The sequence below is a fragment of the Python bivittatus genome, unplaced genomic scaffold, assembly GCF_059951505.1.
Source record: "Python bivittatus isolate LINGU-HERP-01145 unplaced genomic scaffold, Pbiv_v1 ctg000330_np1212, whole genome shotgun sequence".
Taxonomy (NCBI): Eukaryota; Metazoa; Chordata; class Lepidosauria; order Squamata; family Pythonidae; genus Python; species Python bivittatus.
The window spans coordinates 50,736,084-50,749,802 of NW_028277058.1; the positions used below are offsets into that span (position 1 = coordinate 50,736,084).

A 13,719-nucleotide genomic window follows, 5' to 3' on the forward strand; every position below is an offset into this window, starting at 1 on the left:
CACTGGAAACAAAATAGCACCTTGTGGCACCTTGCAGCATAGCTGTTAGTATACAGACGCATAATCATACAATACTACTTACTGAGACTGTCCTCATAAATTGCAATGGAACCCCTGAGCACAGTGCCCTCTGCTTGTGGAGGTGGTCCAAGAGAACACCATGACTCAGGAATTAAAAGCTGATGAGAGATCAGACAGGTCAATAGGGTTACATTTTATCTGTCTCTCTCCTGCAGGAAATCTAACAGGTGACCATGCCTGATTCCTTAATTATCTTTGGATTAAAGATACATATGAAAAGGTATGCAGTTGCTTTAGTTCTTTCTCTGTTTTCTGTGATTTCAGAATGCACATACACCAGCCACAAACTCCATTCTCAAAGGTGCCTACAGCAACTTCAACTATGGAAGAGCTGCAATCACGAAAATCAGCATTGCCTCTAGATCAAGTAAGTACAAATAAAGAATAACTTTAAGAGGACAGTGTTTCCTTAGTAGGTATGAAAGGTCTGAGATTTCTAGTTGTTTAAGTGGGGAGTAAAGCTCAAGGTAAGCTATATTTTTCTAACCTTATCTAAGTGATGTATGCATGGAGATTTTCAGCTTGCATGCATTTTTGCTAAGGATCTTTTTTTCTGATAAACAAGGAGTTTTCTAGATGATGTGTGATTGATTGATTATGTGTCACAAAGTTGGTCTTGATTCTTAGTGACCACATACAGTTTAAAAGTTTGTGAACCCTTTTGAATTTTCAACATTTCTGCATAAATATGACCTAAAACGTGATCTCTTCACACAAGTCCTAAAACTAGATAGAGAACCTAATTAAACAAATGAGTCAAAAAATTGTACTTATTTATTTATTGAGGAAAATGATACTAAGCTATATATTTGTATGTAATTCTAGGCCATCTCAATGCACTGATGCCTGAGATGTCACTGTGTAGTTGATTCTTTCCCTGTGTTGAGCTTTCCTGTGTTCATGCTTCTTATGTTCCATTTCCCACTGAAATTCTATCTTTGCAGCTTTGGATTTTCTTTTCCAGCATGGCAGCATCAGCAACTAGACATCCCAAAGGCTTTAATCTAGCCTCATCATAAACACCATTAATATTGTGAAAGATTCTCAGCTCTTCCTCAGTAGCATGTTGCATGTCATCTAAGTTGAGGAGCCCATCATTTGGTGCTATATTGTTAATCATGTTATATTTTCTATCCATGTGGTTTTCTTGGTAAGATACAGGAGTGGTTTACTATTGCAGAGTGTGAAATTATGCTTTTGCTATTGTCACTTAAGTAATCTTCCTATATCACTGCAGCCCAATGTAGGCACCTGCTTTCTTTAACTGGGTAGCTGGGATGCCTTTAATACCTTGCATGATCCTGCTGGGATTATGTACCCTTGGCATACACTCCCAGGGTTCTTCGTTCATCCCTCCTCAACTGCTGAGGCAGCAGAGCAGGACCTGGGGGGTGGGTTGGGGGTATAATCTGAAAAACAGTAATTCTTAAGAGTTTATATGGCATTTCAGATTATTCAGAGTACCTCTTGATAATCCATATAGCAAATTTGTATGGGAACCTAGTATTAGAATCCTTATATTATACTGTATTTTATGGGTTTTAGAGGAAAGCTAAGGCAGACAGAGAGAGTGAGCTTGTGGCTTGCCTAAAGAAACTTGGTAAGTTGATGACAAAAACAAGGTTTGAGCTACAGGTTGTCCAGGTTGCTATTGAATCAAGAAAAATTTGCTGTTTGGCCATTCTGGACAAATGAGAACATTTCTTTCCAGGGCTGATAATTTTGCTGCCATGTGATTTGTTAAGGTCTTTGAGTTAAATTAGCATAAAATAATTTAATGCCATGTTAGACTTGTCTGAAATTATAATATCTCAGAGCCAACTAGATTATACATTAACAATATAATTTTATACCTGAGATCAGTGGGGTTGATTTTTAGGATTGCAGCCTTAAATACCTGACTACATTTAATGAGCCTCTTTTGTTGGAAATATGGCAAATGGGGAGTGAGGTTATCAGTAGCACCTTCCCCTCCAGGGAAGTAGCATGCCATAAAAATCAAACCCCAGTACTGCTGTTTGCATCCCCCATAAAGGAAAGCCTCTGTTGCTATCCTCCTCATATGCTCCTGAAGCTCCGGTTTTATAAACCAAAACCTGATAAGTTGAATGCATTCACACATTTGTGATATTACCTAGTGTCCTTTTAATTGCTTTTTGATTTTCATGTTTTTTAATCTTTCTGAAACTTGCACTAATCACTTTTCATTTATCTTTTTCTAGAGCTAATCTAAGGAAGGAAGAATACACAGAAGATGAGAGCCACATATGAATAGATATGGACAAAGAGAACATCCTTTCTATTCTTACCTTCTTTCCTAGCATCATCTGGCTTCCATGGTCTGGTGGAACACAGTGCCTCAGTTGACAGTGGAATTGTCCTGAGTCTGAGCCAATAGTATGGCTGTCACAAACAATAATATAGTGAATCAAGAGAGAGTGTCTCAAACTAGGGCTTTGTTTCTGATCAGAGGGTTTGGTTTCATTCAGGGTTTAAAGAAAGTTTGAAGGACTTGAAACTTTCATTAACTGCTAAAACTCAGGTATATTTTTCAGGGTGAAAGACTGGAGATAGAGGATAATACTTGTATTAATATGTGTGCTTGGAATGGAATCCAGTTTACAGTTTTTTTAACCTATTGCCTTTAAAAAACAAAACAAAAAATTCTGTTTGTGAATGTATTGTGTATTATTAGGATTGAAGTTGTAGGCCTAAACATTTACAAGCATAGCACTAGGATGATCATAAGGTGTTTACAATCATGTCACACTGTTGTTGTTGTTTAAGCAGGTAGATGCAGAAGCTGGTGAAACTCTTCCTCTAAAATGTGATATTGTTGCCTATTGGTAGTTTGGGGCTGAGGCACTACTTGGTAATGGATCACATTTATTCAGGAGAAAGCACAGTGTTAGATCTCCTGCCCATGGATTGTATGCAGCACCGCTGTAGGAACAAAGCAATCAGGAACTGGAATTTTCAGGATATTGGAATTTTTGTGTGATTATAGCATTTTTTTTCCAGTCATTTCTAACTGGGATTCATCAGTATATCAGTAAATTCCATTGTCTGTAAAATCCTAGGATAGGAAGAAATCTTGCAGAAGCATCTTTAGTAGAACCCAGTGATATTGGTATTAGATAAGAAATGATGCATACTAAACTATTTGATTTGAGTGTAATTGGCCCCATGCTCTGATTAGGGCAACCCAGAAATAGAACTCCTCCACTTAAATTCCAACATTAAAATAGGATGCAAAGATGCTTTTTGGGATTGAGACAGCTTTTGATTCTATATGTGGGTATTGAAGCATGTATGCTAGAAGAGATGAAAATGAAACTCTGAAATCACCTATACATTCACACAGTACATTTTTTAACTCCAAATATCATAGAACAGCTTATGTTAGCTCAGACTTTCACAGATAAGTTTCTGAATCCCTCAACCAGTCCACTGGAGTTGGGTGGCCATTAAATTTAAATAAATAAAAATAAACCTATTATATTTGCAGACAGTTTACCTGTATAGGAAATCTGCCAAATATACCAAGCTATCAGCAAAAATAGTGAATCTTGTGTTGCAGATTTATATGATGATACTTGAATTTGTTACAATTATATTATTACAATACATAATCTCATGAAGTGTTTGCTGCAGAATCTATAACACTACTATCATTTGTTACCTCTAGCCTGTAGGAATGTAATAAATATGAAGAGTAGATTTGGTATCATCAGGACCAGGAAAAGCTAAATAATTTGTGATTGCCTGGAATGATTTAATATGGTGCTTTGCTCTGAGTTAATGAATCAGAAAAGGGTAAACACTTCTTCCAGAGACTATTAAAATATTCTATTGACATAATTTTTCCATTATTAATTGGATTTTATATATGGATAGCTGGTAAGGCCTGTCCTCATCCCTTAGCCCCTACTCCTCCCACTGTTTGTGACTGAATAGAAAAGATCCAGTATTTATTTGGGTTCCTCTGTTGAGTTCCACCTGTAGTGACAGGCATAGGTCCTTATACCAAACATGAAAAGCTATGCAAAAGTGAGAAGAGAGCTCTGTGTCTCATCACTATTGGACCCCCAAAGCTAAATAAAAGATAAGCAGATCCACAATCATAGCCATTTCAGATGACCTAATACAGTTAAGAGAAGTTAGCATATAGTGTGCTAAGAAACAGGTATACACACAGAAAGGCAAATGAGTATCTTTTGTTACACATACCTTATCCATTCCATATAACTCCAGCATACAAATTTTAGTTTTTTATTTCACCAATTTCTAAGAAACTAAGAAGAATAATCTTATTTAAAAACTTATGGGCAAAGAACATATGAAATTGATATACTTTAGTTACCACTATTCTTCCATTTCATCTCTTCCAGTATATTACTTTGGAAACACATTCTAGAAGCATAGTATTCTAGTCTTTGAAACAAATTGGTTTATTATGGGATATGCTTAAAAAGTGAAGTCCCAAGTTCCTCAAAACAATGAAGCAAGTTGTTGGATGTGAAAAGTCATTCTGCAGTCAGCTTATTTGGGTGAACTTGAATTCATCCACACAGACATTTAGGGTTACAGTGTAATCTGTTATATCTGTGATTTTTACTTACTGGCACATAATGTCCCCTGTTTGCTTTTCCCTAAACCATTGGGAATGGAGTACGGTAGAAAATATTACTGTCTCTGGGATCATTTACTCAGAGTAATGCTTTTCAAAATGAAAAGTGTTGGTGGTTAAAATTGACTCATGTAATCACTACTTGAAATGTGTTTTGCTCACCCCCTTACTTACATATTTGCATTTTGAGTTTTTTCCTCCTTAGTCATGGCAGGAGTTTTAAAATAACCCTTTGGTATTAATTATCAGCAATAGTAATTAAATTCTCTTAGTTGTATATGTTTTCCTCCTAGGGGTATCACTTATTCAATAGTGATGATTTTCTTAAAGGGAAGATAAACTATTAATGGTTATCAGTAGTTCTCCTTTATCAAGAAGTGGCTCTTAACTTAATGAGCTTCTGAATTCTACACCTTGATGAAATAAAATAATGGTAAGGTAGTTTCCTTTGATCCAAAATCAGGATTTTTTGGCTTTCAAAGACAACAGTTTATTACAGTCTATAGAGGTGTAGACAAATTTCTTCCTTTGTTAGCATATCACTCTGAACTTTCTATATAAATTAACACTGCTTTACTAAAAAATTTTCTCATTGTTAGTCCATTTTACAATATGTTCTCTGTAGTTAATAGCACTGCATTTTTCTTCAAACAGAAATATTAAGTAAAGAGCCTTAAAAAAAGAGTTCTTAGAAGCCAGAGAATGTAGTTACTATTTTGCTTGAATTTAAACTCTGTCTAGCACAGGTGGAAGAAAATGGGAAGAAGACCCACTTTGGGTTCTCTGAGTTGTCACCAAATTATGCCCTATTTTGTGGCCTTCATAAGAGGTAATAAAGCTGGACTTTCTTTCCTCTCACTAAAGTTTGAGCATTGTATAAAGCATCTTTTAATGCTCACTTTTACTACTATGTTCAGTTTCTTAAAATATAAACTGTTTTCCCTGATTCCGACATAACTTCCTATATGCCTAAGTTTACAGTGGTGAAATTATGAGGCAGCAGTTGAAGATGTGAGTTTGTAATGTCAGATTAGGCAGGCACTCTGGGGAACAAGTAGGAATAGATATGTAGAAGCACATTAAAACTGAATGTTTAATTTCTACCTGGAAAATGGAAGATATGAGATTTCAGTGTGGAGACTTGTGAGCAGGTCTGCATGGATCAATATGCCATTGGCAAAGCTAATTTAATCTAATGAGTGCAAGTGGGAGAAGGATGAGGAGATTCATCTCTGCACTCACTGTGAGTTTCACAGGTGCTTGAAAGCAGTGGCAGGCATTTTGAAATCCTAGCATATCTGAATACATAATTCCTTCACTTTTCTGTGAATCTGGAAGAAAAGCAGTAGATTAGCCTGCTCTTCACACTGAGTTTCAAAGACGTTCTGGATCAGCAAGATATTCTGCTGCTTTAGAGCATTTTGTAATATCTGGGTTAATAGGGCATAAAAATGTCTAGCTGCTAAAGCCAGCCAAAATCTTAGAACCAGGTGATAATCTTTTGGGCCAGAGGGGTTCCTACTAAGAAAGCTTTTATCAGCAATGTGCTTTATCATATTTTTATAAGAGAATTTAGATGCTGATAAGCAGCAAAAGGGTAGAACTACTGAACAGAGAATGCCAGGTGCACTTGGCAGGTCCTAGTATGCAGAATTCATTCAGTCCTGGTTATCAAGAGAATATCTCTTTCCTCTAAGACAGCCTTCCCTAACTTGATGTCCTCCAGATACAGGGAGCTGCTGTTTGAAGAACTTCCCAGTCAGCATGGCCAAAAGTCCTAATTGGAGGAAGGCTGCTCTAGATGATTGATGGTGCCATCAAAATAAGACAAATCCTTTATAAATCTTTATATTTAGCCATCATCTTAACTGAGCATAAAATGTAAATTTTTCATTAAGCTGTCAACTTCATTTAAATTATATCAGATTCTAAATGCTATGACAATTATTTATTCCTCCCAAAAAAGTAAATGCAAGATAGATGTAATAATCCACTATATTACCTGCTTATTCTGGTGCTTTGCTTTTTCATAATAGTTCGATGCTACAACCTAGAAGAATTGTTTAGCAATAAAAGCACAACAGTGATGCTGCTTTCTCCTGGTTTTCCTAGATACCTAGGAAATTTAAGTAGGGAGTATTTCATAAGATTCCTAAGCCTACAAATTAGATTTGGCAGTTGTTAATTGAATTGCACTGGAGGTCAAGCAATTTTTTTTTCCCTCGAAATTCTTCCTATATCCAATTGCTTCATTGTTAATTGCCCTGTTTGTTTTTAACTGCACCACTGAATTTTCTGTTAAGTAGAATGAGAATGTTTCCCTCCTAAGTAAGTTTAAAAAAAAAAAAGGATTTTCTACTTGGGAGGAAAAAACAAATGGACCCTTGTTGCTGGAAAATATTTGTGGTATAAATATGTCAAAGAATATTCTGATTTTAAGTTGGCAGTGTTGTATCAATCATAATCATTCCTGAAAAAGGTCAAGCATTGTATGGGTAGGAAGGAGCTATTTTATTGTAATTAAGATTGTAAAGAATGTAATTTGTCTGTTAAAGTCAGAGAAAAGAGAATGTTTCTCTTGATGAATGTTAGTATCTAGATAATGTTTTTGGTCTTGGAAGCCTTGTACATCAAATCCCAGTCTCCATGAAGCAGCAAAACAATTTTTAATCCACAGAACTATGAGCCATTATTGTAAGAGACCTCTCACCATCAAGCTGTGAAAATGTCTGATAAACTCTCTGGGAAGAGACTGACATAGTCTGGGCTATGCACAGTAACATCTGCCTGGATAAAAGTTCTCAGCAAGGTGTTGAAATGAACTTTCTGCCCCATGACAGAATGAACTTGGGCTGCGGAAGCTAACATCAGCCAATTGTTTAAAGACTTAACACCATGCATGAAAGCAACGGATCCAAATTTCTCCCACATCCTCCTCTGTATTTACCACCTGGAGCTCAGGTACCTCATTGCTCCTGAAAAGTCCTGGTCAGTTCCCTTGTCCGCAGACTATGGCATCAGGGATCCTTTCTTTCCTCTTTGGAGGCTGCAAAGAGCTAGGTTTGAACTTTCCTGGTCAATACTGGAAAAGGGAATACTATTTATTTTTATATTGTTTATATTTTCTCTTGGTCTACTGATTCCCTTGATTTCCTGGCAGTGTCAGTTACCTCAATTGCTAGTTTAATACTGTGTGTTTGGATAATTTTTAAACGTTCCTTTTTTAAAAAAAAAAGTTTGATCCTTAGAGATCTGTAGATTTTATTTCCATAAGAATGTGTTATTTTGTATAAAATATGTTCTTAAAATAGTATTTGGTCTGTGTGTGTCTGAGAGAGGGGGGTGGGGGTGAGAATCTCTAGGGACATAGAAAACTTGCTTTATGTAAGTCAGAACAGTAGTTTATCTCGCCTTGTGTGTTCTGCTCTGGCAGTGTCTCTAGATTTTCGAGCAGTAGCCTTTCCGATCATCTGTTACTTAGGACCATTTTGCATGGAGAGGCTGAGAATTGAATCTGGGAACTTTTTGAATACAAAGCCATGTGAGTTACCACTGAGCTACCAGATCTGTATTATTTAGAAATTGTATTTGGTCAGTTGAGTGATAAAATCCTGCTACAAGATACTTAAGTTATTACTTTATGTCTTACAATATTTAGAAGATATGATGTTAATAATTTTATAGTAAATTGGAAATTTCTTAACATTGTCAATCATTTATTCAATGCAGGGTACTATAAGATAGCAACTAGTGCTGTTTTCTACCATGGGTCAAGACATTATTTTATTCTCATCAGACATAGCTTTTTTATATAATTATTTTTGATTTAGGGAAATGAAATATTTGTTTTCCCATTTCCAGGAGGCAAAATGGTGCAAATTACTGAAGCCAGAATAGCAAAGCTGACCAGACTGTACGCGTCTGTACAGTCTTAGTTTCAGATGGTATTTTGATTCTAAAAATATAAAAAACGTGTCCTTCAAAATATATTATTTAAACCTATTATGGTGCGCTGTTTATAAAATGCCATATGAAAAACCTTTAATTTCAGCAGGTCTGCATGAGAAATAGAGATATAAGTATAATACCAGTCTATAAAAAAAGAAACAGAATGTATTGAGTTAGCTATTCCCTGCAGAAAAAAGAAAAGGAAGGGGACTTTTTGAGGGAAAAATCAGCACAATAGGGATTCAGGATTGCATCTGAAAAACTAATCCTAAGCAGAGAGTTTTTCACTCTAGAGAGATGGCACCCAGCACCCATTCATGAAGACTTAATGAGGAAGTAACAGAGAAGTGGTGACTGTTTAAAAAGCCAAAGCCTTCACATGTTTATCCAGTGCATAAAGTAACTGGAGAGATCTGTAGCATTCATCTGTTTTGGCAAAGTTGCCTTTGGCAGTGATTCCTTTCCTGTTGGGTGGAGCAGCCTCTGCTCCCCCTTCAGCAGCCCAGCCAGCAAATCACGTGCTGTCTCCTTTTTTTCCTCTCCATTATAAAATCCCCAGGGTCTAGGGATTGTAAAAAGTTTGTAATCCTTTTTGCCAGTGCAAGAATTCTGTGCCTGCCTGGCATATTGATAGAGGAGGCCAGTAGCTCTTCGTTAGCATAGAGCAGGCTGCATGGTATGAGCTGTTACTAGTTCCCCAAAAGTGTCTTTTTCTTCAACAGAAGCCTTGCCAATGAACTGTATTTCCAGTGCACTGATATTAATACAAGCTGCTGTTAAAAGTTGTCTTCTATGTGGCTGTAAGAGCTTACAGAATTTTAGAAATTGCTTAGATTCACTCTGGGTCTGTTTTTGCTGAAGATCACTAACTGAAGTGGAACTCTGACCATAACTGGCCTGCTCTCTTCTTATCCATGCAATCAGTAAGAAATGCTTCAAAAAGGTTTTATTCTGAATCTTCTTTCTACACCACACAGCAGCTGGCGACAATGAGAAACTTCTGCATTGGTTTTTCCAGCCAGGTATGTTATGTGGAACTCTCCCATATAGCTGTTACATACATTCCTTCAGATGATTCCTGTTAATAGTTAACGTTAAAATACCTGCCAGAACTTTCAGTTCTGTATCCAATTATTAGTAACAGGCCTATTATTATTAATAGGACATGAGAAAATTACCTTTAAGACAGGAATGGACAACATTTTGGTGCCTGAGGACCATATTTTTTAGGGAGGGGGAGAATTGCTTTGAGTATGTTCATGTCATCAGTGTCACAACTTTTAACTTCTTTTTTTTTCCTGGAGTCTTGTGGGGATGTTGCTTGCTTTTTTACACGTTTGCAAACTTCTTATTTACACTGCCATTCTTATGTGTTTCCTGCATTAAAATAAAGAAGACTAAGGCCACTTGAAATCACAGTAACTTATAAGAAAATCATTTTTGACATATGTTTGTTTAAATATAATCAGAATAGTAAGACAATAATTTTAAAAAATCAAATATGCTTCCATATGTGACCAACTTTATGAAAGTAAGAAAATTTGAGAACCATCCCTTACGTTCCAAGTTCTAGATTAGCAGCTAGTTTTAACAGAAACATTTGGACTTAACAAGAAAACTGGTTAAAATCTACCCTGCATTACCTTGGACTGCTGGAGAGTATTTCTCTTTTGTCAGATAGGGATCACATTTGTGCTGACACCTTCAGTTTGTTGATCTTAATTCTAAGTCTTTGTAAATCATTGTCATAAATGAATTCCAAAAACTTTCTGTTCTCTTCCCTCACCATCGTTTTCATTTTTTAAAAATATCATACATAAATATCTGCAATACATACACTAATGTTGTATGCAACATACATAAGGAAAAACCTTAGATATATCTGTTTATAACAAAATGAAGTCTGTTTAGCTGGACGTGCTTTCAGTTGATCCAATAAATAAAACTAGACTATTTGTGTGCTGTGCTTATTATATGTAGATTACTAGTTTTTACATTAATACATTTTGTCAAGTTATCCATTTCTTTTGCTTCCAAAATCACTCATTTCTGTAGGTAAACATTTTTCCAGTTTCTACCCCATATTATCTTAATGGCAGTAAATTGATAAACAGCATTTTGCACCCTTTATAGCAGAACATAATAAAAAAACTAGGCTGACATGAGTTTTCTTTAAAAAGATCTTTCTTTACATATTTACTAGAAGGAAAATAATTTAAAATACAAATACCCAAGGAAAGCAACATAGCAGTATCCATTTTACCTCAGATAAACATTATTGATGAAATTCATACCTATTCATACCTATTCCTTTACACAATGGCCTTTGAGCAACCCGATCTATAAAAAAAGAGACAAAATTACTTGAGAAATTTCTAAAAGGATAACTTCAACTGAAATGTATTTGAGTAGTATGCTTGTATCAGTTTCAAAAGCATTTTAGTAGTTCATCTATTTTGGCCTTGAATCTTTGTAACCCAAGGAAGAACTAGCTAAACATACCCTTATATAAGCTTATAATTACACTATCCCATTTCAATACTTTTGCAAATTAAAAAGTGGCAACAAATATTTTAAGTAAATTTACAAAATTAAAACTATGATAATTAAAATCCCTTAACACTTTTAAAATGAAATATCTCAGTTGTGTAACAACACATAGTAAGCAATAAAAAGAATGTGCTTAACCTTCTGGAACTGGTAGTCTGTATGGATTGATTTTGAGAACACATGGGGGTTTGCAGGATACTCACAGCTCAAGACATTTTGGCTACTCCACACCCAGAACTTACTGTACAATTAAAACCTGTATTATATGTAGATTGGCTGATGCAATGGCTGGTGTTTTCTCTGCCTTTAAACATTGTTATGTTTCTTAAATGTTGCTAAAAGTGTAATGCTTTGCTCTTCTCATAATGTTGATGGAGAGCCATGTTTGGAAGCACTGACTTTCTAAGCCCACCAAGAGTTGGAGGGTGGGGAACTACAGTATGTTACAAGTTTATTTTTCACCTATTTCACATTTCCACGGCTGCCCAACTCCTTAATTTTGGGAGACATACAACATTAAGAACAAGGATATAAAATATCAGACAGCAGAAGAGGAAGATGGTCATCCCTGTAAAGCAAACATCCACTAAAAAGCTGTAACCCCCTTCATTTTGGCAGCCTGCATCCCACTCTAGCTCAAAGCCTGGGGAAAAGCCCAGGACTTTAAGGCATACCTAAAAAACAGCAGGGTCAGGCAGTGTGAATCTATTTCATGCTATTTCAGAGGGCAGGGACCATGACAGTGAAGGTATGCCTCCTGGGTCCCATCAAATGACATTGCTAAATTCTGTATGATCTTACCAAATAGGTAGAAACAACAGGAGAGAGACAATCCCTCAAAGAGTTAGACTCTGTGCCTCATAGGGCTTTATAGGTGACAACCAGTACCTTGAATTGTATCTGGAAGCCTACTGGTAACCAGTACAGCTTGCACAGGGCATACCATGGCATGCCCATAACTGATTGTACCACTGCATTGTGGACCAGCTGTTTCTGAGTTGCCTTCAAGGGCAGGCCCATTGCAGTTCACATGCAAGGTGTGCCATGAGTGACAATAAAAAGGACCTCCTGGTCCAGAAACGGGCTCAACTGACATGTGAGATGAACCTTATGTAAAGGTCTTACTGGCCATAGTTGCCCCTTGGCCATAGTTACCTCATGAGAATCCAGGAAGACACTCCCCCCCCCCCAAAATGTGCACTAGTTCTATCTGGGGAAGTGCAGTCCCATCACACAATACCACATTAATGTAAGATAGTGCTATCAATCAGTGGATATAACCTTGCTTGAGAAATTAGAGCTTGGCTAAATAGACTGAAATGCACAGTGTTTGTCTAAAACTGGCTTTCAGGTTACCATCTTTTTAGATGTTTTTTGCCAACCTTCTGTCCTCATCCAATGGAAAACCCTTTGGGCTGGAACTTGGTACTTTCTTTGCTTTCTTTGCAAAAGGCATGATGAATGACCAGCAAAAAAAGGAAGTGTTGTTTTCCTATGTACAGTGCATTCGGAAAGTATTCAGACACCCTTCACTTTTTTCAATTTTGTTATGTTGCAGCCCAATACTACAATCGTTCAAATTCTTTTTTTTTTCCTCATTAATCTATGCTCAGTACCCCATAATGACAAAGTGAAAACAGAATTTTAGAAATGTCTGTAAATTTATTAAAAGGGAAAAACTGAAATATCACATTGGCATAAGTATTCAGACCCTTTGCAACAACTCTTGAAATTTAGCTCAGGTGCCTCCCATTTCTCTTGATTGTTGCTGAGCTGTTTCTACACCTTGGAGCCCACCTGTGGTAAATTAAATTGATTGGACATGATTTGGAAAGGCGCACACCTCTCTATAGAAGGCCTCACAGCTGACAATGCATACTGTACCAGAGCAAAAGCCATGAGGCTGAAGGAACTGCCTGCAGAGCTCAGAGACAGGATTATTACAAGGCACAGATCTGGGGAAGGCTACAAAAAAATGTCTGCTGCACTGAAGGTTCCCAAGAGCACAGTGGCCTCCATAATTCTCAAATGGAAGAAGTTTGGCACAACCAGGCTCTTCCAAGAACTGGTTGCCTGGCCAAATTGAGCAATCGGGGGAGAAAACCCATAGTAAGAGAGGTGACCAAGAACCCGATGGTCACTCTGACTGAGCTCCAGAGATCCTGTGTGGAGATGGGCCAAAGTTCCAGAAGGACAACCATCACTGCAGCCCTCCACCAAACTGGGCTTTATGGCAGAGTGGCTAGATGGAAGCCTCTCCTCAGTGCAAAACACATGAAAGCCCACTTGGAGTTTGCAAAAAAGCACCTGAAGGATTCTCAGACTGTGAGGAACAATATTCTCTGGTCTGATGAAACCAAGATTGAACTGTTTGGCCTCAATTCTGAACATTATATCTGGAGGAAACCAGGCACCACTCATCACCTGCCCAATACCATCCCAACAGTGAAGCATGGGGGTGTGGGGGTGTTTTTCAGCACCAGGGACTGGGAGACTGGTCAGAGTTGAGG

The 13,719-nt window shown here is 37.0% G+C and overlaps 1 protein-coding gene across 1 annotated transcript in view; it reads left to right on the forward strand.

Annotated features, from left to right (window-relative positions):
- The window catches only part of CECR2 (CECR2 histone acetyl-lysine reader), a 145,727-nt gene extending 137,215 nt beyond the window's left edge, over nt 1–8,512 (forward strand). The window contains exons 18-19 of the mRNA XM_088141268.1: nt 346–448; nt 2,304–8,512. Of these exons, the coding sequence (XP_087997394.1) occupies nt 346–448; nt 2,304–2,309 (109 nt within the window). The 3' untranslated portion in view covers nt 2,310–8,512. The remainder of the gene's footprint in view (nt 1–345; nt 449–2,303) is intronic.
- The last annotated feature ends 5,207 nt before the right edge of the window (nt 8,513–13,719 follow it).